At 35.2% G+C, this 27,372-nt stretch overlaps 1 protein-coding gene across 1 annotated transcript; it reads right to left on the bottom strand.

Annotated features, from left to right (window-relative positions):
* Positions 1-849: 849 nt before the first annotated feature.
* On the bottom strand, positions 850-26,070 carry LOC120627843 (sphingolipid delta(4)-desaturase DES1). The gene is made up of 7 exons (XM_039895933.1): positions 25,793-26,070; positions 17,796-17,972; positions 12,730-12,869; positions 11,195-11,408; positions 9,959-10,024; positions 8,548-8,693; positions 850-6,072 (listed from the first exon to the last, which is right to left on the bottom strand). Exons 1-7 carry the CDS (start codon positions 25,872-25,874, stop codon positions 5,932-5,934), a joined length of 966 nt encoding a protein of 321 aa, XP_039751867.1. The 5' UTR covers positions 25,875-26,070; the 3' UTR covers positions 850-5,931.
* Positions 26,071-27,372: the final 1,302 nt, after the last annotated feature.

Here is a 27,372-nt window from a genome sequence, read left to right as displayed (position 1 = left end):
GTTAAGCTAAATAAAGTTTTAAGTATTTCAATGTTAAAATCATTATTATGACCTGATTTGCTCTTTCTGAGATATAATGAGATGTATTTCGGGCATATTCAAAATTGAATCATGATTTGACTCACATCGAGTGTTGCAAATTATCATCATTTCTATAAATACATTTTTATATTGAATACTGAAAATAATCATGTCAATCGTTTATTCATAGGGTCATTGAACCCTAGAAGTTAAATTAAGATGTTGTTTAAGAATATTTTTACTAGTTTAAGGAGTAGAAATGTGTTGGAACTAGAATAAAAATAATCGTTTTAAAAGATGTACCTAATTTAGTATACATCTTGCATGTAAAATATGATCCGTCCAAATTATTACGATTAATAAATTTTTGTATACTTACTGATGGAATTTTAATTTTTTAATTTATTTTCTCTACATTTTGTATAGTAGGTACGCTAAAATAGCGTGATATTATAATTTAAACTACGTTAGTAATGTAGGGCTCGGCACTTTAGTCCGTTCATCCAAAAATACATAGCATTGATGTGATTTTTAAGGCTTGCGAAAGTTTGTAATGACTGACCGAGTATTACGTTGAACTTGCACAGGGATCGATTATTGCTATCTATTCTAGATACGAAATAAGCGGACGCCATTTCGTGGATAGCCATAGAACAAATATAAATTAGAACATGATTTGTTTAAAGTAAAACGATTTTCTCAAGGAATAAATAAAAATATGCATTTGTCGATCTAAATAAGAGCTTTGTAGTAGGTACTCGCACTCATAAAATGGGGTTTTTGTTTTGAAGTCAGACACATAACGTCCGTCGTAGATAAAAAAAACAATAATTTTTAAACAGTTTATTAAAACATTATATTTATACATATACAAACGTATAGCTTTGTACATTACGCCGATACATCCTGTATGTGACCTTGTCTCGTGTCCACACTGAAGTACAAATCAAACACGAAACCAGATCTTTTAGAAATACTTCTTCTATAAGTTAGATAAAACCAAAAAACTATGTTTTATTTGTACTCCGTGGATTATTACCATCTAACGACTGAAATTAAGATATAAGCAACAGTCAGATCGATCTCCAGATACAATTATCCCTTGAAACTATTCACGTTAGTGATCGGTGAAATAACATGTGTAAGGAAGACGTCCTAAGACATTAACTGTAGTTTTCGATGCTACTTTATCGGCGACATAACTGATATGCGATTATTGTCCATAAACAATATGAATGGTTTTTTTTAACAGCGATAACTTCAAACGATGAATATAATAGGACTGCAAAGTCCATTGCTAATGATAGTAGTGACAAAAGTATATGCTTTCCACTCAAAGTGAGAAATATCAAAATAACTTATAAAATGCACGTTCGGAGACAAACCGTATAGTATTTTTACAGAAAAGTTTCGTATAGTATTTTAACAATATCTCGCTCATCAATTATGTGCGGCCGGTTTTATATAACTTTTTTTTTAAGGAATATGAGTCTCTCAGACATTTAACATCTGGTAGGTTGGGTTATGAAAAGTAACGATGCATTCTTAGATTGTAGTGGGCTAACCTGATAGGGGTATGACAGTTATATAAAACCCATACCGTACCGGAAAAACTCCAAAATTGCCCTTGCCGGAGTTGGAACCCGGGACCTTCAACTTAAAACCACAGAACTCACCGCTATGCTAATTTTTCGTAAGCAAAATTAAAGCCTTATAGATGTCAGCAAAAGACTAATCGTTTGTAATACTCAGTTTACAAGTTGGTGTTACATTAAACATTAACCTGTCATATGCTATGGTGACCTCTAAAAATTTATGGAAGTTTATCAATCTCCTAGAATCTAGTAATTACATTATACACATTAAAAAATAGATTTCAACCTAATTTTGTGAACATTTCACATAAAACTCTGTGATGATGAGAAGTCTGCAAAACATCTCTCTTCTACTTATTTTCAATTATTTTAAGTGCATTTAAACAAGTGGCTTTCAGTATTCGGATAGTTGGTTGTTATATAAATCCATAACAATTTTTCGAATAAATTATTTCCATATATATGTATGTATTATGTGTTTATATATTACTGAGTATATTTTATAAAACATCTTTGTACATTCAATAGAAAAATTAAATGCTTTTTGACGGCACTTCCTGAAAAGTTCATCTTACAATGCCCCTAGTGTGAGTTATCAAGTAAACTTGTGAAATATTGACATACATAATTTTAACAATTTTTTTATAAACAGCGCAAAATAATTTTGTCAATCACACCGATATCGTTACCTAAGGGCTTAATTTAATGTAAAAAAAAAGAGAAAAGGTCAATATTATTAAAAATTAATAATATCTAGTTATCACCCCTGCATTAAATGCAATTATTTTAACGAATAAAATACTCGAAAAACCAACACATGAATACTTTCGTTACCGCTTTACAAACATTAACTAAAATTTAAACTGACAATATCAAAATTCATTTGATACCAATAATCTTAGGGTAAAACATTAACTAAACTATAATAAATAGACTGGTGTCCCTTTTATAGAAGAAGGGCTTGACTTTTAGTCTAACTATCTAATTTAGTCAATATTTTGTAAACTAAACAATCTGTCTCAATAAATAATTACATAGTAAACAATTAAACGGACTACCCTCAGTACGGAATTCGATGCATTAATTCTGCATACATCTACAGCTAGTGAAAACTATGTGATAAAAAAATCGGCGGTTTTTTATTTTTTTTTATTCCACTTCACCTTAGCCCTTGACTGCAATCTCACCTGGTTGTGAGTGATGCAGTCTAAGGTGGTAGCGGGCTAACCTGTTAGGGAGTATGGGTATGACCCTTATCGGTATCTACGCGACATTGCACCGGAAATTTAAAATTCACAGCGCTCACCGTTACGCCAGGGAGGTCGTCAAAAACGTGGTAAAAAGTATGACACGGATTTTAATGACCATTTATCTGTAAACTCGAGTTATTTATAACTTCTGCAATCTTTATACTCCACAAGAAACAGATCTGCGGCAATGTACTCCCTACGCACGTTTTGTTTTCTCTAACACAAAAGCATCTAACATCAGAGAATTATTGTTAACCATTTTAGTGGTGTGGAGGATAAAGCAATTATTACTTACACCGTAACAGATTTTCCTTTATTTCGCGGAGTATAACAAATTTAGCTCGCATTGTATATCGTGGAATTCCGCAAAGTAACCTGTGCTTCTATCCAATACTTGCCGAAACCGACTAATGTTTCGAGCTGAGCAATTTCGTAGCAAGGGTAGGTACATGTAACATTTAAGACTACTTTTTGGGACTCACCTCTTTATACATATATACTAAAAGCATATAATACTTTACGATTATATCCATTTGGATTAAACATTTATAGTATGAAGGGTAATAATAAATCAAGGAATTTCACATGAAATCCAGATATGAGTTATGTCGTTAACTGTGTTGGTAATAAATAAAATTTAACACTTTTTTCTGTTTTTTTTGGTTATAGGGTTAACACACCTTCGCTTTAGCGATAAGACCGCCTATTTTCTATTCTAAGTTTTTTCAGTAAATGTGTTTACTTTGTATAAAATGAGTGTGTGCAATCGTTTTTAAACAAAAAAAAAACACTTTAAACTTGCGTACTTAGACACTTATTTAAAGTTGAGTATAGTCGTTTTCCGCGTGAAGACCAAATTCGTAAACTAACTCCAAATGCCTTATGTGTTCCACAGTAAACATATTAAAACACAGGGCTTAGAAACGGTTTTTAATTTCCCGTAACTTTTGGTAAGCGGCCGGTTAAAATATCGATTGCCGGTATACTAGCAAACCGGTATATATATCGCAGTTTTAAATAACGCTTATATATAATATATCAAATGTTTAAAGTAGCTAATATGTAGACATCATCAGCCTTCCGCTGAATTAATTTAAAAAAAAAAAACCAAAAATTTTGAGTTAGATAAACGGGGTGTTTCTATAACTTGAGCGAGGGGAGAGAAAAAAAGCTTGCTATGTTCTGAGTTCAACAGAACTTTCTCCACCAAGACCGATATGGGCACGAGGTCCTGAGGCAATAACCTAAAGTACTTGTGACTGAAGAAAAATTACTAACAAAATTGAGTCTGACTGTCTAACTTTTGCTTCTATTACCCTTCAAATAATTAATATTCATTTACCCGTAAATAAGTGTTTTTATACATTAGTAGACAAAACAATATAGTACATAAATTCAGTATTTTAAATGTTTTATATTTTCTCTGATTTGCTTTTTTTTGTATTGTATTAAGATTTTAACTATTATAAATGAAACCAATTTTAAATTTTATATAAAAAATACCATAGTAATATACCATTTAGAAAAAATCTATACTGTAACCTAGGTTATATGGAGCAAATTCTGTTTTACACAAATGTCTAAACAAAACTAAACTGACAAGTGTAAAAATAGTAGTATCCTTATCCGGAAGGAAAACAATGAAGGGAATGCACTACTTGACTTGCCAATTTGGTTTCGTTTAGAGATTTGTGTGGAAGAGATGTTTCACCACTTTAAAATTAAAAAACAAAATATAATTCTTAATAAAAAATAATGTAACTTACATTCAACTCCTCCCTAAACAGGATCTCCAATTTCAGATCCCAAAGTTAAAGTCATACGAAATACAATATTATAATAGTGATCGCACATATAGCGTGCGCCGCAAGCAACGTAGGTATTTATAGTAGTGTTCTATTTTTTTTTAATTAGATCATATGATCTAGGGAAATAAATGCCGGGTGAAGAGGGACGATACATACAGTTGTCACCACCCCTCGTCTACCCGCGCGCGCAAATGAGGCGTCCTCTATTATTTTCCAAGGCTTTTTGAAATATAGGAACATATTGAATTGGGATACTCAACATTTTGAATTTTATTTTTATTGTGGCACAATCTAAAGACAGTAAAACATATAATTTCCGATGTTTTCATATCTACGTTCTTTAGTTGGTACGAAGATCACCGGATCAATATGTATATTATAAAAACGCTGAATCTTAAATATGGGAACAAGGTATTGTTGACACTGCAGATTGCAATGCGTCATCTGCAGTTTACGAATGACGTCATTAACCTCTCCCCGCGGACGTCGCACGAGGCGATTAAGGGATTGGAACGGAGAACGGTCAGCAGCGCCCTAATAAACTAAACCACTGCCAAGGGTGGTGATTAGGGGCACACTGTTATAGGCATTTGCTGAATGACGTCATTATATATATGTTAGCAGTGACGTGCACATCATACATGTACAAAAGCGCTGCCTACCCTAAAAAAATTGTGTAACTCATAAAAGGGCAGGATTTTATGCCATTAACCTTCTTTATGCGTACCCTGGTCAAAAATCCTATGCACGCCACTGTATGCCAGTACGGACTATTCGTTGCTTGCGGTGCGTAGTGTGAAGTGCAATAAGTTTACAGCCGGAACAATCCCACGCCATGGCCACGCGACGCAATGTTTGTTGAGTCAAATCATATCGAATTTTTTTTTAGGGTTTAATGCACATGCGCTGGAAACGACAATAGCCTTATATATCAAGGTTAAAGTAAGTGAGCGCTCTCTGATATACGTCTTGTAGTATACCGATATACAGACAAAATTGCAACGAGTTTACATAAAATGTAATAAATATAAATGCATTTAAAACGCATTATTTATTGATTTATTTCTTTATTTGTATGCCACATAAAGTTTAGAAAAACATAAAAAAGAACGGACACTTCAAGTACGTAGTAGGACACAAAAGGCTCATTCTCCGTCTCTGTTCTATCAATAATTAACTTGTGCCGATTTGATTTGTCTCAACATGCGTCGCGTAGCGTGATGAAGAAGCTGAAGGTGTGCCCGGGATACTATTTTCTTAAGTTTTCAACCCAGCGTGTTTGCGTTTAATCCTAGCGTATGGCCCTATTTCGGGATCCATTACGAAGTCGTACAAAACAGACGACCAACTGTGGTGCTGGGGCAGATTGTCGTAGAACTCTGGGGCTATGCGTCTCACCTGAGAAAAACAATAAATAACGTATGAGTAATATGTTACTTTTAAACTAAAAATAATCATTCCATCATTTTTATAAAGGTTTTTGTTTTTTTTTACTTAGACAATACATACGCATCGTCATCCAGTCCCAAAGCAAGAGTAGCATGTGTTATGGAAACTAAGATAACTGATGAATATTTTTATGAACAATATACTTAATAATTATAATATACAGATAAATACACAGACATTGAAAAACATTCATGTTCATCACACAAACATTGTCCAGTTGTGGGAATCGAGCCCACGGCCTTGGACTCAGAAAGCAGGGTAAGTGGGAACCATTGCCTTAAACAGAGCAACGCTTGTCTTTTGTTGTCTTTGTTTAGAGACCAAAGCGTAGCGGAATGCTTCGAAGTAATCTTTATCTCCTGAAAACAAATCGATTCCCGCGGGTTTAACAAAAAAATCCGATTCAAACAGACAGACTTTAAAAAAATAGTCTTTCAATGAATATGGCATCACGTAGGTACTTATGGTGAGTAATATACTTGGTTATCAATGGTGAAGGTGTATTAACACGCAATAGATAAAGATAAGCGTGCAATAAACAAATAAAAGATAACAGACTAAACAACTGTTTACCTGGAAGTATAACTAATACAACCGATAATATACCTTCATTGACAATGAGGAAAATGGCTGTGTTGTTCCTGTCCTATTAAAATTGTTTTTTCTCTGTTAACTAATCTGTGTACCTAATGTATGTATAGGTAGTAATTTGGCTTTAAAATGTGCACAAAGCTGCTGTTATGGTTGTCACTGCGTAATTTAATGTGACGCAATGTAGAGTTTTTGTTAAGAATGCAATAATTCCTCATCGTGTAATTTTATGGTTATCACTACGTAATTTTATGTGACGAATTTGAAACAATAATACCTTACCGTGTTCATAAAAAAAATACTTTCCACGTTTACCTACGTTCAGTACACCCATTCAAACAGTCGAAACCTCTATTTACTTATAACTAGCTGCATTCCGCGGTTTTACCCCAGGTGTATAAGTTTGTTCACGTAGTTGCTATAAAATAAAAATAGTACTAGTACTAAACTAGTAATTACTATTTCATCGCGGCGTAGAAGGAAGGAGGATATTTTGTGTAAAAACACAAATTCCGTGAACCAACCTCGAGAATTTGATGTTTTTCAGACCAAAAGTAGCTATAGGTACTCTAAGTTACTCTCCTGCCTTTCAACTATATTTCTATATCAATTCCGTTGGTTGCTTAGTTAGGGTGTAAAAGACCGACTAACAAACACACTTTCGCATTCATAAGATAGGATACTATCTGGACACTTTCAAGTGCTATGGAAGCGAGCTCTAAGTATCTCGAAAGTAATGCAGACCACTCGTAGACATACCTTATCTGTGGCCGATAAACCATGACATTGTAATATTTAAGCCCAAGTGTGCAAAAATGTTCTTTTTCTTCTTACCTTTATCCCACGTTATGTGGGGTTCATACAACATTTATATGACAAACTTGAAAACAAACATACTTGTTGCTTTAGTTCACGGCATATTTTTGAGGGTGTAACATAGCACAAAAAATGTTTTAAATACAATGCACAAAAGTGGGCCTGTCTGTTTGAGGAGAAGTTGACTTAAGAATGAATAATTGTTAAAGTCATTTAACAGTTATTTATTATAAAGCCAATTTTGCCTGAGAATTCTTCGGATGTCGGAGCGGAACGTGCGTAGAGGGTACATTGCCGAAGATTTGTGAGGTGGAGTATAAAGATTGGAGAAATTATAAATTACTCGATACAGATTCTCCTGTCTTTCGCAGAGTACAGCAAATTAAGCTTAATTACATAGGTTATGGTTGACAGAAGACAGAATGACACGAAGCATTTTGAAATATTTAGTGCTAGGATATTTGACTTTGGCATCAAGTTACGGCTGTTCCAGGGGAGAGAATGTCACGAAGCCTTTTGGAACACGTTGTGCGACTAAACTAACAGCAATAAATACTCACCTCAAAAAGTTGACTTGGCAACAAGTTATAGTTTTTCGAGAGGAGAGAATGTCATGAAATCTTTTGGAACATGTTGCGCGACTAAACTAAGAGCAATAAATGCTCACCTCAAGAAGTTAACTTGGCAACAAGTTATGGTTGTTCGGGAGGAGAGAATGTCACGAAGCCTTTTGGAACATGTAGTGCTACGATATGAAGCGACTCAACTAATAGTAATAAATACTCACCTTAAGAAGTTGACTTGGCAATAGGTTATGGTTGTTCCAGAGGAGAGAATGTCACGGAGCCTTTTGGAATATGTTGTGCTAGGTTATGAAGCGACCCAACTAATAGCAATAAATACTCACCTCAAGAAGTTGACTTGGCAACAAGTTAAGGTTGTTCCAGAAGGGAGTATCTAGCTAAGCCTTTCAGAACATGTACTACAAAAACTACTCTAATAGCGATCAGAACTCACCTCTGGAAGTCGACTCCCGGGTACTGCGGGGAAATCGTGATGCTCGTTGTGGTATCCCACGTTGAAGGTGATCCAATTAAGCGGCCCGTAGTAGGAGTATGTTTCGAAGCCTTTCCGGAACATGTAGTGCTCGGATATGAAATGGCCTGAAAGCATCATATTATTTGGATACGATTTCTTTTATGTCTAAATCGCAACCCTACTCTGATGCCCGTTTTCACTAAACCTAGACATCGCCTAAATAGAATGCCAAATGATATAAGCCAGGGGTTGCCAACCTTATTAAGCCAGTTACGGTTGATATATACCTATGAATCTCATCAGATTAGCCGTGACAGGCATAGCCTTGTTCTTCGTTAGTGAAAAAGGGCATAAGTATCCGATTTGCACGCTCTGAATCGATGATCGGTTTCGATAGTTGACATTCTGTAATATCAGAGTAAAATGGAATTTGTATACTTGTTTTAAAGCTCAAATTCGTCCAAGCGGTAAGGGCTTTTGGCGAAATAAAATAAAAATTGGTTGTCTGTAAAGTCTGCTTACTGACGATAGTTGAACGTGACAACGTCGTAAGAAAATACTGATGGAATGGTTGCATTTTTCAATAGAAAATTTTAATTTTATTTGTTTGATAGATATTATCGTTGCTATAAACAATTGACACCACATTCACTTTTCACTGCACTTCATCCTTGCCGAAAACATGTAAATGTATTATTGTATGGAAGCTGTCCACGCGGACGCATCGCTCACTCAAGTAGGAGAGAGACAATGTCGAACGCGGAGGCCGACTGTGCCTCTTTGTCGCTCGTTCCGCGCTCTCGCTTGCACTTCAAGCCTTGAATGGAACGCCTCAGAGCGAGGTAACGCCGCATACGTCATGCGTGCGTGCGTGCAGCCGGCACCATCGAATTATAAGACGTTGTCACGTCAAAAACTGTATGACAGAATTGGCAACGCGAACACGATTACCATCAGGTCCATTTTGCTTTGTCGTTACTGTTTCAATTGGTGTCATGCAAATCTTATACTAAGCGTAGATACTGAAAATACTTACATAAGTACGCCATATAAACCGAAACCCATTTCTCCGATTGTTGACCTTGATTCATTCTTGAGTCTAGATCTCTATAGATTTACTGTCTTTTCTGATGCCCATTTTTTTTTTATTTTGCAGATAATTATACAAAGTTTATAGTCAGATAAAATCGGTTTTTTGAAAATAGTTTTTATAATGTCGTACGGTCTGTACTACATTTGATGAAGCAAACGAGGAAAGAATGTGTTGAACTACTTTTAGTATTAAGTTAATTAGATTATGATTAATCCACACTCCCCAAGGCGTTAGGCGATCCCCGAAGTCAACCTATTGAATACAATGTTACAATACAGAATATAATTATATATTTACCTGCTACAGGATGAACTCCCATAGATAGAAAAGACCCAAAAAGTAGGTAACCAAGTACCTTCCAACCTGCGACAAATAATAAAATAAGTTACAGAACGAATGGCAGAACGGAAATTAATGAAAAAAATAATACAGCTTTACGGTACATTGAGGAAGCAAAGGATAACTGATTCAACAGAATCTAATTAGACATCAGAAAACAAACACAAAACTGACTTTAAAAATATCACCACCCACGGAAGGATATTTTTCTCCCTTTCAATATCATAGGTATATCCTGGAATGTACACATTGAGGATCTTCATTTGGAAGCCGTCAGATCCGATAAACTGGATTCGTGACACGAACATACCCAATGGTGTCACGGCGAAAGGTCGAATAGATTATCATTTTGATTATCAAAAAAGGCCAAGCGTATACAACGTGTGAATGAAAACCGGGATAATATTTCACAGGCTTTAGAGGTACTTTATGAACTGACTCTGAGACTTAACTGTGAAACTGAAAACTTAATAGTTTGAGTAAACTACTGCCATCGTTTTTACTGAAATTTATCAGATACAGCCCTAAACGCGTTGCGTAGCATTGGTATTATGCGCGTGTCGGTCTTTTATCTTTAATAGGTTTGTCATAAGTTAACAATTAGAATGTTCTGAATTTGTTTGTGGCAAAAATTAATATGCTTCTTTTGGTTTAATATTTTGACAATGTGATTCCTTACGAAATATACTAATGCATTTGTCAAATTTATTACACGTTGATAGATTCTTCACTCGCTCCGACATTTATAGAAGTATGACATTTCGCTCCAAATGATCGCTCGATGAGTTTCCAGCAAAATATGGCTCTCATAATGTTGACGTTTCATTTGACGGCCGATTGGCGCAGTTTGCAGCGACCCTGCTTTCTGAGTCCAAGGCCGTGGGTTCGATTCCCACAACTGGAAAATGTTTGTGTGATGAGCGTGAATATTTTTCAGTGTCTGGGTGTTTAAACATATATTCTAAGTATTTAAGTATATTATTCATAAAAATATTCATCAGTCGTCTTAGTACCCATAACACAAGCTAAGCTTACTTTGGGGCTAGATGACGATGTGTGTATTGTCGTAGTATATTTATTTATTTATTTATAATGGCCAAAATCAGAAGTGGGATACCTACACATAAACTGTTAAAACATAGCAAATATATTAGGGTAAAACTATAAAAGATTAGAAGTATATGGGCTACTTACCAAAAAGCTTTACAACTATTGCATCAAAGAACAGTTGTATGATGAGATTAACGACCTCCAAAGGATTAGGTGGCTTCGGCCTAACCACGAGCGGTCGAAGTGAGTAGAACAACGGCTGCAGTATCAACCATACAAGCTTGCCGCCCGTTGTACAGAACAGCTTCGCTTCCACCAACGTGGGAAGATCGACGTCTATCACCTCGTCGCCCTGGTACTACAAACATACAAATATAAGACTTAAACACACACTAAATAACTTAAACACCACTTTAAATTCAACCGTTTTCCAAAAGTTTTAGCAATTAGGGGCCGTCCATTCATTCATACTTTAACATTTTATATGCAAAAGTGTGTTGTTTTTTTTAAAAAGTCATTTATTTCAAGTAGGCCTAATATGAAAGCACTTTTGAAGCGTTAAATCTTTCTGTGTAGTGACTCTAACGCCGGTTCGGAAAGCAGATTCTACCGAGCATAAACCGGCAAGAAACTCAGCAGTTGCTCTTTTCCAACATCAACAATTTACATTGATGAGACGTGCTCTTTCACAACAATAATTAAGAATGGAAGATCAAAATCATAGTGCGTGTCATTCATGAGCACTAAATACAAAAATACTTATTACACTTCAACGTGATTCATGAGCACTAGAAAAATACCTAAAATAGTTATCACGAGTATTTTCCCATTAGGTACATATACAATATAAGTACTCGACACGTAAACTTAACCGCTTCTCCTAGATAATAAATAACTAAAGTTTTCTGCTATGTATATCTAATATTATCTATCTACTTGTATAAGTTTTATTTCGCTTGTAAATGGTGTCGATAACATTGTTTTATTACCTTGCCGAAATGATATTAGGTGTTAGGATTGCTTGAAAATTTAATTGGATATTCGAAATAACTTTATATCTTTTTATAGCGGTGATAGCCCAGTTACTAGGACTCCAGCCTTAAAGTCGGGCAGATTTCGTATCCGACACGAACCTCTTACATTTCAAAGTTCTGTGCGTTGGAAACAACCAAATATAAGCATAATATGCATACCCGATATTTAGCAACCATGTTCTGAAAACTCTAGAGGAAGGTTCAAAACAATTTAACATAATATGACCTTTAGAAGCAGAGTAAATTATTTACGCGCTGTTGATGCGACGCAAATTTAGGCTTTAATGCAATTGCTTCTTTAAAGCAATTAGCATAGTTCCATTTGACTCTGACATTAAATTTTTTATGTGTAATAAGGGTAGGAGAATTAATAAGTTCTGGTAATCAAAATGACCTTTTATCCCGCGGCGACGCGCGTACGCGACGACTACTCACGCGAGACAAACAGCTTGAAAATGGGACGTAAGCTCACGTTAGAGTTACAGTGGCGTGAACAGGGGTTCTACATGATGCAGGAAATTATAAAATAGAAATAGTCCCGTTTAATACAAGTTGTTTAATTTTTTTAAGGGTAGGCAATGCTTTGTCTATGTTTGAAGTGCACGCCACTGTAGATATGGTATACTAAAGTATAAGTAAACTTACTCTATGGTGTTCCAAGTGGTACTTCTTGAAGCTGATAGAGATAGGTATACCGATGGGCAGGTTCGCGAAGAAGCCGAACAGACGGTTGTGCAGCGGCCGATTGTGCCCGAACGCTAAGTTGTGCGCAATTTCGTGGATTGCTGCGAAAAATAAAATAATCGTTTATTTTAAACAAATCGTATTGGAAATGTTTATTATTTATTTATTTATATACATAAAACATAAAAAAAGAACGAACACTTCAAAAATGAAGCAAGATACAATAGGTGGCCTTATCGCTAAGTATCGATCTCTACCAGGCGACCTTAGGGTTAGGAAAATTAAAAAGAAAAACAAAGAGGTGGGGTACACTATTTAGAACATACATACGAATACTATTGATAAACAACAGGTAGGGGAAAAAGTCTTTTCGCATTAAAGTATATATGAGCTTGTAATAAATCTCTTTGGTATCATTAAAAGATTAAATTTTCAAGAAAATAATTTAAAAGTAAAAGTAGATAAATATGTGATTTTTATTTGTTTTTCGTACTATGAAGATGAGTGAATCTAATTAAGAAATTCGATACATTTTAAATTTTACTACAAAAAGGGTAAAAATGCAACGCAAGCCGCGAAAAAAATTTGCTATGGTTATGGACCTAGTGCAAGGTCTGTGAGAGTAGCACAAATTTGGTTTAGGCGTTTTTAATCCGAAATTTTGATGTCAAAGATGCACCTCGCTCTGGTCCCCCTATTACGGATAAAATCGAAGCCCTTTTTGAAAAAGTGGAGCATCATCGGCATATCAGTAGTTACAACGTAGCTGAAGAACTGGGAATTGGCCACAAAACAGTTTTGGCGCATTTGAAATAAACTGGGTACACAAAAAAGCTGGATATTTGGGTACCTATAATTTTTACCCTCACGAGCTCACTGAAAGAAACCTAATGAACCGTGAACTCATTTTTGATTCTTTATTACGACGTAATGAAACCGAACCATTTTTGAAGAAGCTGATACCTTTCGATGAGAAGTGGAACATGTACGTGCGAAAAAGGTCGTGGTCAAAGGCCGGTCAGGCTTCACAGACGGTGGCGAAACCCGAGTTAACTCGCAACAAGGTGATGCTGTGTGTGTGGTGGGATTGGAAGGGCATTATTCATTCTGAACTCTACTGATGAGATTAAAGCAAGAAGTTGACAGAAAGCGGTCGGAATTAATTAACAGAAGGGGTGTATTTTCATCATGATAGCGATAGACCTCACACCTCTTTAGCCACTCAGCAAAAATAACGAGAATTTGGCTGAGAGGTGTTAATGAATCCGCCGTATATTCCTGAACTTGCATCTTCAGATTTCCATCTGTTCCGGTCTCCTCAGAATTCTGTAGGCTTAGGTTGATATCACGAGAGGACTGCCAAAACTACATGTCGCGGTTTTTTGATCAGAAGCCCCAAAATTTCTATAGCAATGGGATTATGTCCCTGCCTACAAGATTGCAAAAAGTTATCGAACAAAATGGTACCTACGTACTCTAGTTAAATATAAATAAACTATAAAAAAAATAAAATAGAAATTTCTTAAATGAACGCGAATAAACTTTTCTCCCAACCTAATATATTATTTCTAATGGTTAATTAATAGAATGTCTTATCAGTGCTGAGAAAGTGAATCGACCGCGAATAAACACACATGTTTATAAACAAATGTTTGTGTGAGTTCTATGACGTATACTATGTTAACATTTGTAATCGACTTTTCTATGCGGCATTCGGAACGTTAAATCGCATGTCCGAGCTCTATTGTAATTATTGATCTCAATTGGTATTTAAATCGTACCGATGCACTAGATTCTATACATACTTTATCATATAATGCTTATGTAAATAGTGATAGCCCAGTGGGTAGGACTTCGACTTCAATTTCGTGGGAACGAGTTCGGATCCCGGCCCCACCTGTACCTTTTATAAGTTATGTGCGTTTTAAGCAATAAAAATATCACTTGCTTCAACTTTGAAGGAAAACATCGTGAGGAAACCTGCATACCTGAGAGTTCTCCATAATGTTCTCAAAGGTGTGTGAAGTCTACCAATCCGCAATGTGCTAGCGTGGTGGACTACGGCCTTAACCCCTTCTCACTGTGGAAGGAGACCCGTGCCGTGTAGCTAAAGACCGTAGTGGGCCGGGAATGGGTTGATATGATGATTGTATCCAAACAAGGGATAAAACAAGGTATAAAATGATCACCTTCAGGGTTATCACAGGCAGAAGATAAAAGTTATATCCCCCGATTATATCACCTTATAAGGGATATCATTAACATGTCCTCCTGCTAAAGTACGAGAACATGGAATGGGAGAAGTTTAGCCCCGTTTATTATTACACAATATTATTTGGATATTATTGCCTGGGGTCGGCCCCCAACGAGGTGGACAGACGACATCAAACGTGTAGCTGGGAGCCGCTGGACACACGGCGCCCAAGTTCGTATATTTTGAAAATACCCACAAAAGACCTATGTCCAGCAGTTGACTTCGTGGCCGATGATGATACGATGAAGTAACCAAAAATATTGCCAAATCGGTCGCCATTCATAAAAATTCCGCTTCGGCAGGCGCAATCTAATCGAAATCCTTATCGTAAATTTTGTTTGTTGTCGTAAACAAGAAAGCGTGAAAAACTGTTGCTTTTATTCGATACCTACACACTCAGTGAGATGTTATTGTCTCTGGGCTAAAAGTATAGACACGATGAGTCATTTGACAAAATTGATCACAAAAAATGCTACTGGATTGAATCTACGATTTGTCGAAGCTGAGAAAAACATGCCATGAGCCTTTTATCACATAATTTTTTTTAGTTTTCCTTTATGTATAAAGTGTTAACAATTTACTTGTCTACTTGCTAAAGCATGGCAACAGAGGAAAGAAGAAGTTAGCACCAGTGGCTTGCAAAAAGGGTATGCACAGGGTATGCAGGTGGCATAAAATGCAGAAAATCTCCAGTAAGAGTTGAAAATACTTAAGAGTAGGCTTTTATAACACTTACTCGTACAATGCCTATCCTTATGTTTTTTATCAGTTGTACTGGAGATTTTCTTCATTTTATATCATACCACTGGTTAGCACGCGTTTGACATTATAAGTAGGTAGGTATATTGTTTGGGTATTATTTCCACCCGTGCGCCCATGTTCGCTAAGGGACTGAAACTGGGAGGGGATATAATACATTTTGTCCTTTCACCGCTTCGCTATCAACCTTCGGATACGGAACCCTAATAACAGAATTTATAAAAAAAAAAAAACGACTTTAACACACGCCCAGATATCAAAAAGCAAAATATACTTGCTTCTACGGCGATCAATTTAAATTTTAGAACCCAAACGCTATTATTGTGACCTACATGTTATAGTTAGATATATTCCCTCGAGGACTTTTTTGTAGGTAACAATGAGTACTTTAATCATGTAGTACATATCTTTTATGTATCATCAATACTTTTCTCAGTGCACGCCAAATAATAAACTTTATAGGCAAAAATTTTCTATTTTGCTATGTTACATTATTGTTGATTTTTTAATAACAGTTCGACCGATTTCGATAAAATGTAAAAAGGACCAACTGGAAAGTAAGCCCTTAAAAACAAAAAAGAATTTTTAAATCGGTGCGTCTTCGAGTAATCAGGTAACATACATAAAAAATCTTCCTTTTTTTTTAAGTCGGCTAAAAACATTAATACATCATAACATAACATGTAAAAGTTCTTAATCCCCAATAATAAACTAGTAAATTAGGTACCTATGGCATTATCTTATCGTTTACACTTGTTGCAATAAACTTGTTTGGCTATTGTGTTTCTACTTAGCGATAAGTTACGAGTATTTTATCAGTGATTCGAGTGTAATGTATGAATAACGAGCCGATTCAATCATTTAATCCTATGCCCTCTCTACCATCTTGCATCGAGATAGCAGAGCTTGAAGTCGGTTCTAAATAGCCGATAATTATACAAATAAAAAAAAACACCAAGCGCAAGGCCCACCTGTTGGGTTCGAGATGTCCGGTGCGATGTCGTGTAAATACCGATTAGGGTTAAAGCTACCATACTCCCTAGCAGGTTAGCCCGCTACGATCTTAGACTGCATCATCGCATGTAAGATTGCAGCCGAGGGCAAACTTGTAGTCGAATAAAAAGTTTTTTTTTTGCGTGCACTCATTACAATAAAATTGAGATTATTTGTAAATAATAATTAAACTACATCTAATTATACCGTGAAAAGTAATAGGCTTCTATTCCTCAAAATACTGAAGCCTATAAAAAAAAAACAACTCGATAAGCTACTTTCGCTCGTTATCGTGACCACAAGATACGGGATCCGCACATCCAGACACACGGACGTCCAAGACAGAACTTTTTTAAACAATTTTTTAATTCGTTTAAATAATAAAAAGAGATTTAAAAATATCATGAGTGTTAAAAATAGTGTTTTTTCTCAACGTTTGTCTATTTATATTCACTTAAAAAAGCAATCTATCTATGTATATATATAAAAGAGAAAGTGTGTGGGTATGTTCCGTATAGGTTCCGATATGGCTGCACCGATTTCAATGAAACTTTTAGGGAATCTCCGGATTGACCTGGCGAGTAATCCTGTAAAGTTGGTGAAGATCGGAGCACTCCTATTTTTGAACTGTCAAACTGACAAATACAGCTTTTATTAACTATGATGATATTCCATTGTTGGGTGTAGATGGGTGTAGATAATGATCTTCACCCGCTCGAGAAGAGAATGGAAGAGAATGAATAAAGAGAGAAATAAATGATTTAATATATTAGGGGACTTAAATTAAAAATTTAATAATGTAAGTTTATTGTTTAAATAAAATAAAGCAAAATCTAGCCCGGCGAAGCGGGCTGGGTACGCTTATACACTTATAAAAGCAATAAAGAGAAAAAAAAAGTGACATTTTAAGTTGTAGAATCACTCGGTGTGCGTAAACTGACAGTAATACCCACATCAACGCGTTGCTTGTGAGGCGTGCAAAAAATATTATGTAAAGAATTAAGAAAAAATAAATACCTACCCAACATAAGAGAGTGGTTAATAACTCCGCCGAAGCAGTAAGCAACTACCAGAAGCACTGGCCAGCTCATATGCTGGACTATTGGCAGCATTGCGAACTGCGTTAGCACCATCAGCAATACCACCCATTTGAACATTGGGTCGTAGCCGTAGAGCTTCTTGATCTCTGGATATTTCTCTGGAAAGGAAGGAAGATATTTTAACTCCTATTGAATAGAAGCAGGCGTTACTTTGCGAAAATCCTTATTTATGAAAATTAAGCTTAATTTGCTATAGGTACTCCGCGAAAAGCAGGAGAATCTGCATGGTGTAATATAATTAAAGATTTTAAAATAAGATTTTCGTGGTTTATCAACATTTCTTAAAAATAGTTCAACGGGTACATAACACGATAATATTTTTGGATTTGTCGATATTTCGAGCCAGTTGCATGGATCGTAGACCCGTCGTGACCACGAACAATAAAACGACTACGACCCAGTTTTATGGATCGTGGTGGTGTAATTTAAGTTTTGACTTTCATTGTAAAGTCAATGTCTCCTGAGTATGTTCCGGTTTCGGAGCGAAACGTGCGTAGATGGTACATTGCCGAAGATCTGTTTGGTGTGAGTAAAAGGATTGAAGAAATTATAAATTACACCATACAGATTCTCCTGCTTATCGCGGACTATAGCGAATTAAGCTTAATTTTCATAAACTCCATCAAGCATTAAGGCTAAACTGCCATGCTGGTCTTTTAATAAGCATGCTACACAGTAGCGTGCACAAGATTTTAGACCAGGGTAGGCATAAATCAGAAACTTGGCAGAAAATAGAAAAAATAATCTTATTTGTACTATTAAAGTAATCTTTATATTCGTGATATAATTTTTTAGGGTAGTGAGGGTTTTGTTTATTCTTAATTCTGTGTACTATGTGACTGAAGTTCTCATATCAAGCAAACAATATTATGTCACTATCATTGTTAAAAGTCACAATAGCAGCTTTTGTGTTCCTTTAATAGAAATAGAAAATATTTTTCCGATATTCCTACATAATCTAAATTAAAGCGGGTAAAGCCGCTGGACGCTAGGCTAATTTTTGAACATTCATAATCTGTGAAGAAGAAGTACAAAAATTTGGAAAATCCAAAAGTGCACGCCTCATAATCTAATTTTTTTCACAATAAAATTGAATTTTTTTTAACTGAAACTTTCGATGCTCATTACAATTTTTTTTTTTCATATTAATTATTATTCATTTTTTGTAAACAAGACACGGGAATGTCATAATGATTGCACATTGAAAGTTACAATTAATATTAGCTACAATAATTACATGAAAATTTAACGACAGTGAATTGAACGCTCATATTAACTAAGAAATTATGTCGTGTGTTACTTTAGATAATTAAAAAAAAATTATTCCGATACGATCATTTTTTCGACCAATTTTGATGCCACATACACCCGTCCATACACGGACGTCCAGAAAAGATTATGTTTAATGTTATTATTTACTATGTTAAACAAAAAAATTGTTATTGAAATGTATTTTATGTGCCTGACAAATTATTTGACGATGATTATTAGTGTACTCAAATTAACCTGTAAGTGCAATATAAATAACAAAAAATCAATTTCAGTTTCGAGAAAACTGCTTTTTTTGAAATGTCGAGAGTAGAGCACAACCTCAACGCTTCGCTTATGAGGCGTGCAATACTTTATTTCACACAAACATCAAAACATACACAAAATTAAAAATATACCGTTTTTCGGATGTCGGAAGGATCTGCATCCCTACGTGGTAGATATACCGCGGACGCGTACGAAGCGCTTCGCATCTTCGTTTCTAATTCGCACCGCTAGGATCTGGCAGCTTCCATTTTCCCCAGTTCTTACAACATTAGTACCTTCAAATCAAGAGTGAATAGGCATCTTCTAGGCAAGCGCGCTCCACCTTAGGCTGCATCATCGCTTACTATCAGGTGTGATTGCAGTCAAGCGCTCGTCTATAAATATAAAAAAAAAAAAAAAAATACAAAAGAACAAAAATTGCAGGCATGCAAAGGCGGCCTTATTGCTGCAAGCAATCTCTTACAGGCAACCTCTGGCAGAAGGAAGTCTGTGAAGTAGCCGAAATAAAATCAGCATCTGTTGAAGAATGGACCATACGAACGGAAAGACGGTAATATATTCTTGTCTAGGATTTCTAACTTGCCGCATTTTGAATTGAATCCAAAATGCGGCAGTTAGGTATTTTAGAATTAAGAGACAATTTTTTTTTTCTTTATTTTTTCCCAGAGGGAAAAGGCAAAGGTGTATCACCGTACGACCCTATAATTATTAAAAGACCCACGCCTCAGGTTGATGGATACAGAGCTGCATGTTGCAGGACGAGTTCCTTGCAGGCCCTGCTTAATGTTGCCTTGTTTATTGCCGATGCAATGCGAGGTATCCCGGGTAGGTGGATGGCGTTCATTAGGGTTTTAACAAGGGTATGCATAAGGCAGAAAGTTAGCATAAAATGGGAAAGATCTCCTTCTATACAAGTTGTATAAAATATTTAGGGTAGGCAGTGCATTTGTACATATATACAGTGCACGCCACTAGTAGGTACTATAGTTATATCATAATCTGACCAGTGGAAATACATTGTTAAAAAATAGTACCTACCTATAAATACTGAAATTGGAGGAAAGCAACAACGCGATAATGTTATTAATTTAATGTTGCGCTGCTTTCAATTGATCTAGAACATTCTCGCTTGACGACAATGCCATCAAATAACGCGATGGCTAGTTTTCTTTTGGATTGCTTTATAACTAATATCATTTCAAGCTTCTAATTACTGAAACAAAATAATACCATGTGATACTTTCTAATGGTACAAGAATTATTGCAATCTGCTGAGTAGTTTAAGAGTTAATAGATCTTAGATTTCCCCATTAAAATTTTCAGTATAAATGAAATCCAGAAGTGCTCTAACCTGTAGATAAGGATAGCACTACTAAATACAATCTGTCATTTAAAGATTATGGATTAGATTGACAATAATCCAAAATCTTTAGTTTCGGACGTTAAACAACAGATGATCGCGCTTATCTCTTATCAAGTAATCGCCAAATTCGCGTATCGATACGGTCTGACCGATATTATAATTATTATGACATAGCCAAGGTCGCCTACTTACGTAACTTAATAAATCATCATCATCATCATCACTAGATGAACAAATTATTCAACGGAAAATGATGACAATGATTTCTAATCCTGCCAAGATGATCCTCAGTTCTATTCCCGGGTCAGTCGGGTCCAATAATGTTGGGTAAGGGCTCATAAAATTCGGAACGTACAGAAACCGTGTACACGACAAATTTATTGAAGCATTTAAAACAACTCCACTTTATCACTCCTTCACGGGACTTCATTACAAGGTACATTGCGATTGACGATCTGTTTGGTGTCGAGTATAATGATTGAAGAAATTATTAATTAAACCATACAGAATCTCCTGCTTTTCGTCCAGTATGGCAAATTAAGTTTAATTTTCATAATGGGCGTGCTGGGATTCGAACTAGGCCCTGCGTGCTGATGGATGAAAGGTTTGTCGAAAACTTAGCGCCTAATTAACAGCTGGAATAAGCGTTCTCACGTTAGTCTTTCAATAAATGTTACTAATTCCCTTAATTAGAACTATGTAGGTAGGTACCCACTTTGTGATGAACCGTTAATTTAACGTTTAGTCATACTCTAACAAGCCGTTCTGAGCAATTGTGACTTAACAATCCGGTATTGATTTTCTCCTCGTTGCTTCGCCTCTTTGGTCTAGTAGTTAGTTAGTTTGATTAGGATTTAGGGAAAGCAAAGTTCGGAGTTAATTCCCTACAAAAAATAGCTTTCTTATAAAAGGAATTAGCGTTTTCTGTTAAGTAGTTCTCAGTTAAGATTGGCGCTGTTCATTTCTCATGCCTATGTACTTTAAACAGTCTTCTATCCCGGTTGTTTCACTAACGTGTGTTAATAATTGATAAAGTCTTCCATTCAGCGTTTAAACATTGTAGAGGGCTGAGTTATTTCTGTCTCGCCCAGTAAAAAAGAGACCTGAGCCGCAATCTATTGATTTTGGTCTGGTTAGGACTATTTTTATAGTCGAAAACCCCAGCCCTTTATATTTAACGGCCGACGTGCGCAGTGATCCTGTTTTCTGAGTCAAAGACAGTGAGTTAGATTCCCACAAATGGAAAATGTTTGTGTATGTTATCTGTATATTATAAGTATATATGTATATTATTCATAAAATTATTCATCAGTTATCTTAGTACCCGTAAAACAAGCTATGCTTACTTTGGGACTAGATGGCGAAGTGCGTGTAATTGTCTCGGTATATTTATTTATCTGTCATCCATATCAAGACAATTAAAATTATTGAAGTTTTCTACACCTCGGTGTTTCAATAGCTGCATTTAGAAATATGGAAGCAGCTGATCCAATTAAGTACCTATTTCTACTGCATAAAACGACCATAATTGACTGTAATTTAAACGTAAGCTTATAGAAAAGTCCTATTATAGTATAAGGGCTACGTCAACGATATAAATGCTTGGGTGTAAGTTATTGCTCTAACCAGGTTGCTTCTTTCATTAGTTTTTAAAGGACAATGTGAGATGGTGATAACAAAAAAAATAACAACCGGCTAAGTTTGTTGTGGGCTTCTTCTTAGACCAGGGCGCGTTTGGAACCCTCGTCGCTTTAGTTTTAAGATGACGAATTTATTTATCGCCATCAACTCACTCCTATGTCATATTTTACATGTAATGTACGCATCAAAAGTGCCATCTATGTGCCTATTTGAATAAAGAAATATTTGACTTAGACTTTAACTGAAATCGATTTTCTTATTTATTCATCAACGAATAGTAGTCATTGGACAGGTTAACGGGGTCACTGTTTTACATTGTATAAAGCAAGCAGCAACCAAACTTATGGTTGATCAGCTCAATGGATGGAGAAGACTGGAGATGTTACAAGTCATCTGCATGTGAAACTTTAGGGTAATGGACTAAGTAGATGAAGGGTAAAATTTGTAGTGATAATGACGAAAAGACGTAAACAAAACAACTCCCCACTGTACATATCAAAAAATGACATACTATGTAGCATAAACTAATGTAAACTTCTTGGGTAATCATTCTTGGCATAATATGAGGCATGGCTACTTTAACCATATATACATCATAACTGAATTAGAAAACAATTGGAGTATTTTGTTCAGATTTTCTCAGTATAAAGTATTGACACAGGCATACCAAGAAGATGGCCTGATTGTAAGTATAAAACTATTGCTTATAAATAGACAATATTTCATAGCAATGCAAGGAATATATCCTGCAAAGGCCACTGTCAAACAACCGGAAACAGATATAATCATTATGAAAATGAAGCTTGATTTGCTATTGTCCGCAAAAAGCATCGGAATCTGTTTAGGGTAATTTATAATCACTTCAATCTTTATACTCCACACCAAACTGATCCGAAGATGAATAATTGTTAAATAAAATAATTGTCATTGTAAAGTTAACATTCCCTGAGGATGCTCTGGTGGCAAACGGAAACAAGCATAGACAGTACATTGCCGAAGATCTTTTTATGTTGAATATTAAACATTGATGAGACATCGCGGAGTAAGCAAATTAAGCTTAGTTTTCATAATATATCATGGTATATATAGTGTATAAAGTGCTTTTATCCAATCAATATAATCATAGCAGTAGAACTTTCCTGGGAAAGCTCTGTGTCAAAAAGCTCTAGTACTGCTGATTTGACAATTTCTCCTGTTGCTTGCTAGTTTAGTTTAGATACCTATTTACACCAGAATTTCCACATTGTGATTCGAAAACAGTAACTCTGGTTCTTCTTTGGATACTCCCTTGATCGCCTAGAGATGGATGATGATCAATAGACAATAGATACCAAAATGCTGAGACAGTAGCCCCTACTAGGTGGACGATCAATGATAGAGGACAAGTCATCCAGAGCCATTGTTAGACATTCAACATAATAATTTAGAAGTCTGTACATAAAACTTATTTTATAAAAAATGAGCTTTTGCCTGTGACTTTGTCCTTGTTTATTCAATTTTTAGAATCCTGCAGGAACTATTAGTTTTCCCAGGATAAACATTAGCCTGTGTGCTATTCCAAACTATAATCTATTGCTGTGCCAATTTTCATCTAGATATGACTAACTGTTCTGACATGGTTGAGTTCTTCAACTTCCATCCAAACTTTCGCATTTATAATAGAAGTAAGATTCATCTTTGTTTTTATGACAACATAAACTTTTATGGAAAAAAAATGTTTCTTAGCATTTCAATTTGCTGTTGACACAAATTATCAGATTACATAATTTTTTTTGTATCTATTTAGCAAAAAGTCTGTGGTTTTGTGGTTGAACAGTCATCTATTGTTGCACAATCTGACCTTCACAGTCATGACAGCATAATGTTAAAAATAATAAAATAAAAAAACAGAACTGTATGGATGCTGTTTGGACTTCAGTGTTTGGGTAAACTCTGGGCTTAAGTATATTTTGAAATAGGCCTGAATGCATCACAGCTTTGTAATTTAACAGCTGCCACTGGACAGGCTGCATTCAGAAATGACAGAAGTACACAAATATGAAATGCTAGAAAATTATTTGACCCAAAATCTAATAATAGCATATCATTTGTACTGTTTACAAGACATGTGAGTGACATGTAAATATACTTGACATAAAAAAAAGCACCAAGTATGTAAATCATGACATCATGGGAATAATCCTAACTAACTTTTAACTGAAAAACATTTAAACAAATCAATATATAAAAAAAAGAATCAGTGAAAAAGAGTAAGTTTCCTTACTATATTAGAATAGGAACTACCAATAGAAATAAACAAATGCAAATAAAATAATCTTCTCGATAGAATGGTTGCTTATTAGACTTAAAAAAATTATATTATCTCCATTTATATTCTCTCAAGGAATATGTACATTTAGATTTTAATTTATGGTTCAACAGAGTATATATATTACTGGAATCATCACAACCTATTTTACAAAAATGGGGTTGCCCGAAATACTGTAACCTCTTATTAATTTAAATCTTATCCTGTATTTAAATGAGCGCTAGTTATTATACTCAAGATGATTAAAATAAAAAGAATATGAAAACTTACAAGGTAGTTCTATCTTGCTCAAAAAATAGGGGAAAAGTTTGCGGTGAACCATTTGTTAATTTAAATTTGTTTGTAGGGCCAAAAAGATGAAAACTTATAACTGAAAGATTATTTTATCTGAAAATAGTTTAAAATTCTTAACTAGCAGTTGCAAGCATGTTTTGATATGCAATTTCTTTGTAAAATTGCCCATACAAACTTTCATTATTTTGAGTAAGATTAAGTTTCAGGAAGTAACTTTATTTTAAACTACAAATCTAACTATGTTTTGAATGCCTCTAACTTCTAAAAGTAGAATTCTTTTCTCCCATTAAGGATTAGGTTTCCCCATAAAAGCGTTGATTTTAGAGTTAAGGTTAATTTCTTTAGAAAAAAGTATTCTTAAAGTATTTTACTTTAAACTACAAATCTAACTTTAGATTTCAACGCATAATAAAGTGTTGGAATATCAAAACTTTTATGTATGATATTCAAACACTTTTACCCCTTTGGTTAGATAATATTTGCAAAAAAACTTTCGTATGCAAAAAAAATGTTGCCTTCACCAAAGGAACTTTCTGAATTTTAATGTCTCTAAAATATTTATAAACAATCGTCTAATTACCATTTAACCCACATAAATTAGATTTTAGAATAAAATGCAAAGTAACTACAATACGACTAAAAAAGTGGTCATAAAGAAGGGACCTGTCACCCCTCCAGTCAACTTAGTATCAATGCAGTGATATTGTAATGCGTTCCGTAACATAGCAGCCAAGTACCAAATTTTATGTAAATAATACGTGACGTCATATACCTACCTAAGATGATTTTCCGGCGAGACGCATGCGGCTCCTCCGTGAGAACCCACTCGAAATCGTTTCTAGACACATGAGCACCCATCTTCCAGAGTTACAAGACACAATTCGAGAGTACTAACTACCTACTTTCCCTGTACTATATAAACTACATTTATGTACGCGCGGTGGTTTTTATACCGGTCTGTAAAATATCACTACAATACGCCCTAAAAAGCGTTATACGAAATCACAATTTACTACCGACCGGTAAGATATACAATTGACTTCTAAAATAATATGAAATATTTGACGACAGCCATGATGTCAATGTCATGATGACATTGATACTTGACAGTCGATGACATTGACATTTTTTTCTTTATTATTACTATGGAGGGTAGAGGTAAGGAGAGTCATCTTATATGGGAGAAAAGTTGAAAAAGTGTCCAGTGTATGCGCTAAATAACAGTTCAAAAATCCTCCACAATGGCGCTGGTGGATGCACAGGGTATGGTATGAATGTAGCAATCGTAGATGAATTGAAGTATGCCGAGTTAAAAAATTTAATGTCATTATCGACTAAAGTAGTTAATTATTGAAAATTTCAACAACTTACGTTGTACAAAATATTGTGGTAAATATAACCTTACTTCCTTGTATCTCCATACTTCCTTGTTTATTTTTCAAGCCTACTCTAACAATATTTATATTTGGCGCTTCTTTTAAGAGTTACCCTGATGCAAATGTGGCGCCATCCTAATTTAATACATTTTGACGACACTTTTTCATATACACAGATGACTCTCCTTACCTCTACCCTCCATAATTATTACTAAATTATTTTTAGAAAAAAAAAATTATTTTTTTCTTTCCAAAGGAAAAAGCAAGGGTATATCACCGTGCAGCCTTAATGACATTGACATTATTTTCTCAGTTGCATTTCGTTCGGAATAACGTTAATATAGTTTTTTTTTTTCGGCGGGAAACTTCGTACATGGCGGACGCGGTTTTCTCAAATTTTTCTTTGATTTTACTGTAAACTCGTCTTGAAAAGGATTTGGTGTTGTTTATATTGAACTGTAACTTGGCCTGTCAATTTGTGCACACGTGTTAGTGAGATTCCGGTGTAATTTCGGTGTTTTATGTGAATTTACACAGCAGCAGAAATAGTTGTTATTGGTGATATTCGTATAAATCTAACCGTATTTGGTGTTGGTTAAATATTTATTATGTGTCTGTAGTTATAGTGTTTCCAGTAAAATGGATCTAGATACACCTCCTGAGCCGCCCGACCCGGGGGCATCAGCCTCGTCTCGCAAACGACAAGGAGAGGATACCAACGTATATGCGGCCAAAAAAACTATAACTGATCCTACTCAGGTAAACCCATCCGTTCAAAGCCTTTACATACATCCTTCCTTCACCGAAGGCGCCAAGTCATACTCTGACGATGATAATGGGCCTTTTATCGTCCAAGTCTCACGGGAAGTGGAGGACCCATCCTCTGGAGCGTCATTACGGGCTATAAATTTCGGTCAATTCTTGCACAAACACAAAATTGGTTCAATTATCCACGACGGCGTCAAAAATATAGGCCGCAA

Source organism: Pararge aegeria, chromosome 12, assembly GCF_905163445.1.
Source record: "Pararge aegeria chromosome 12, ilParAegt1.1, whole genome shotgun sequence".
Classification (NCBI taxonomy): domain Eukaryota; kingdom Metazoa; phylum Arthropoda; class Insecta; order Lepidoptera; family Nymphalidae; genus Pararge; species Pararge aegeria.
The sequence above is the reverse complement of the archived record's forward strand: the minus strand, read 5'-3'. Positions and strand labels throughout refer to the sequence as shown.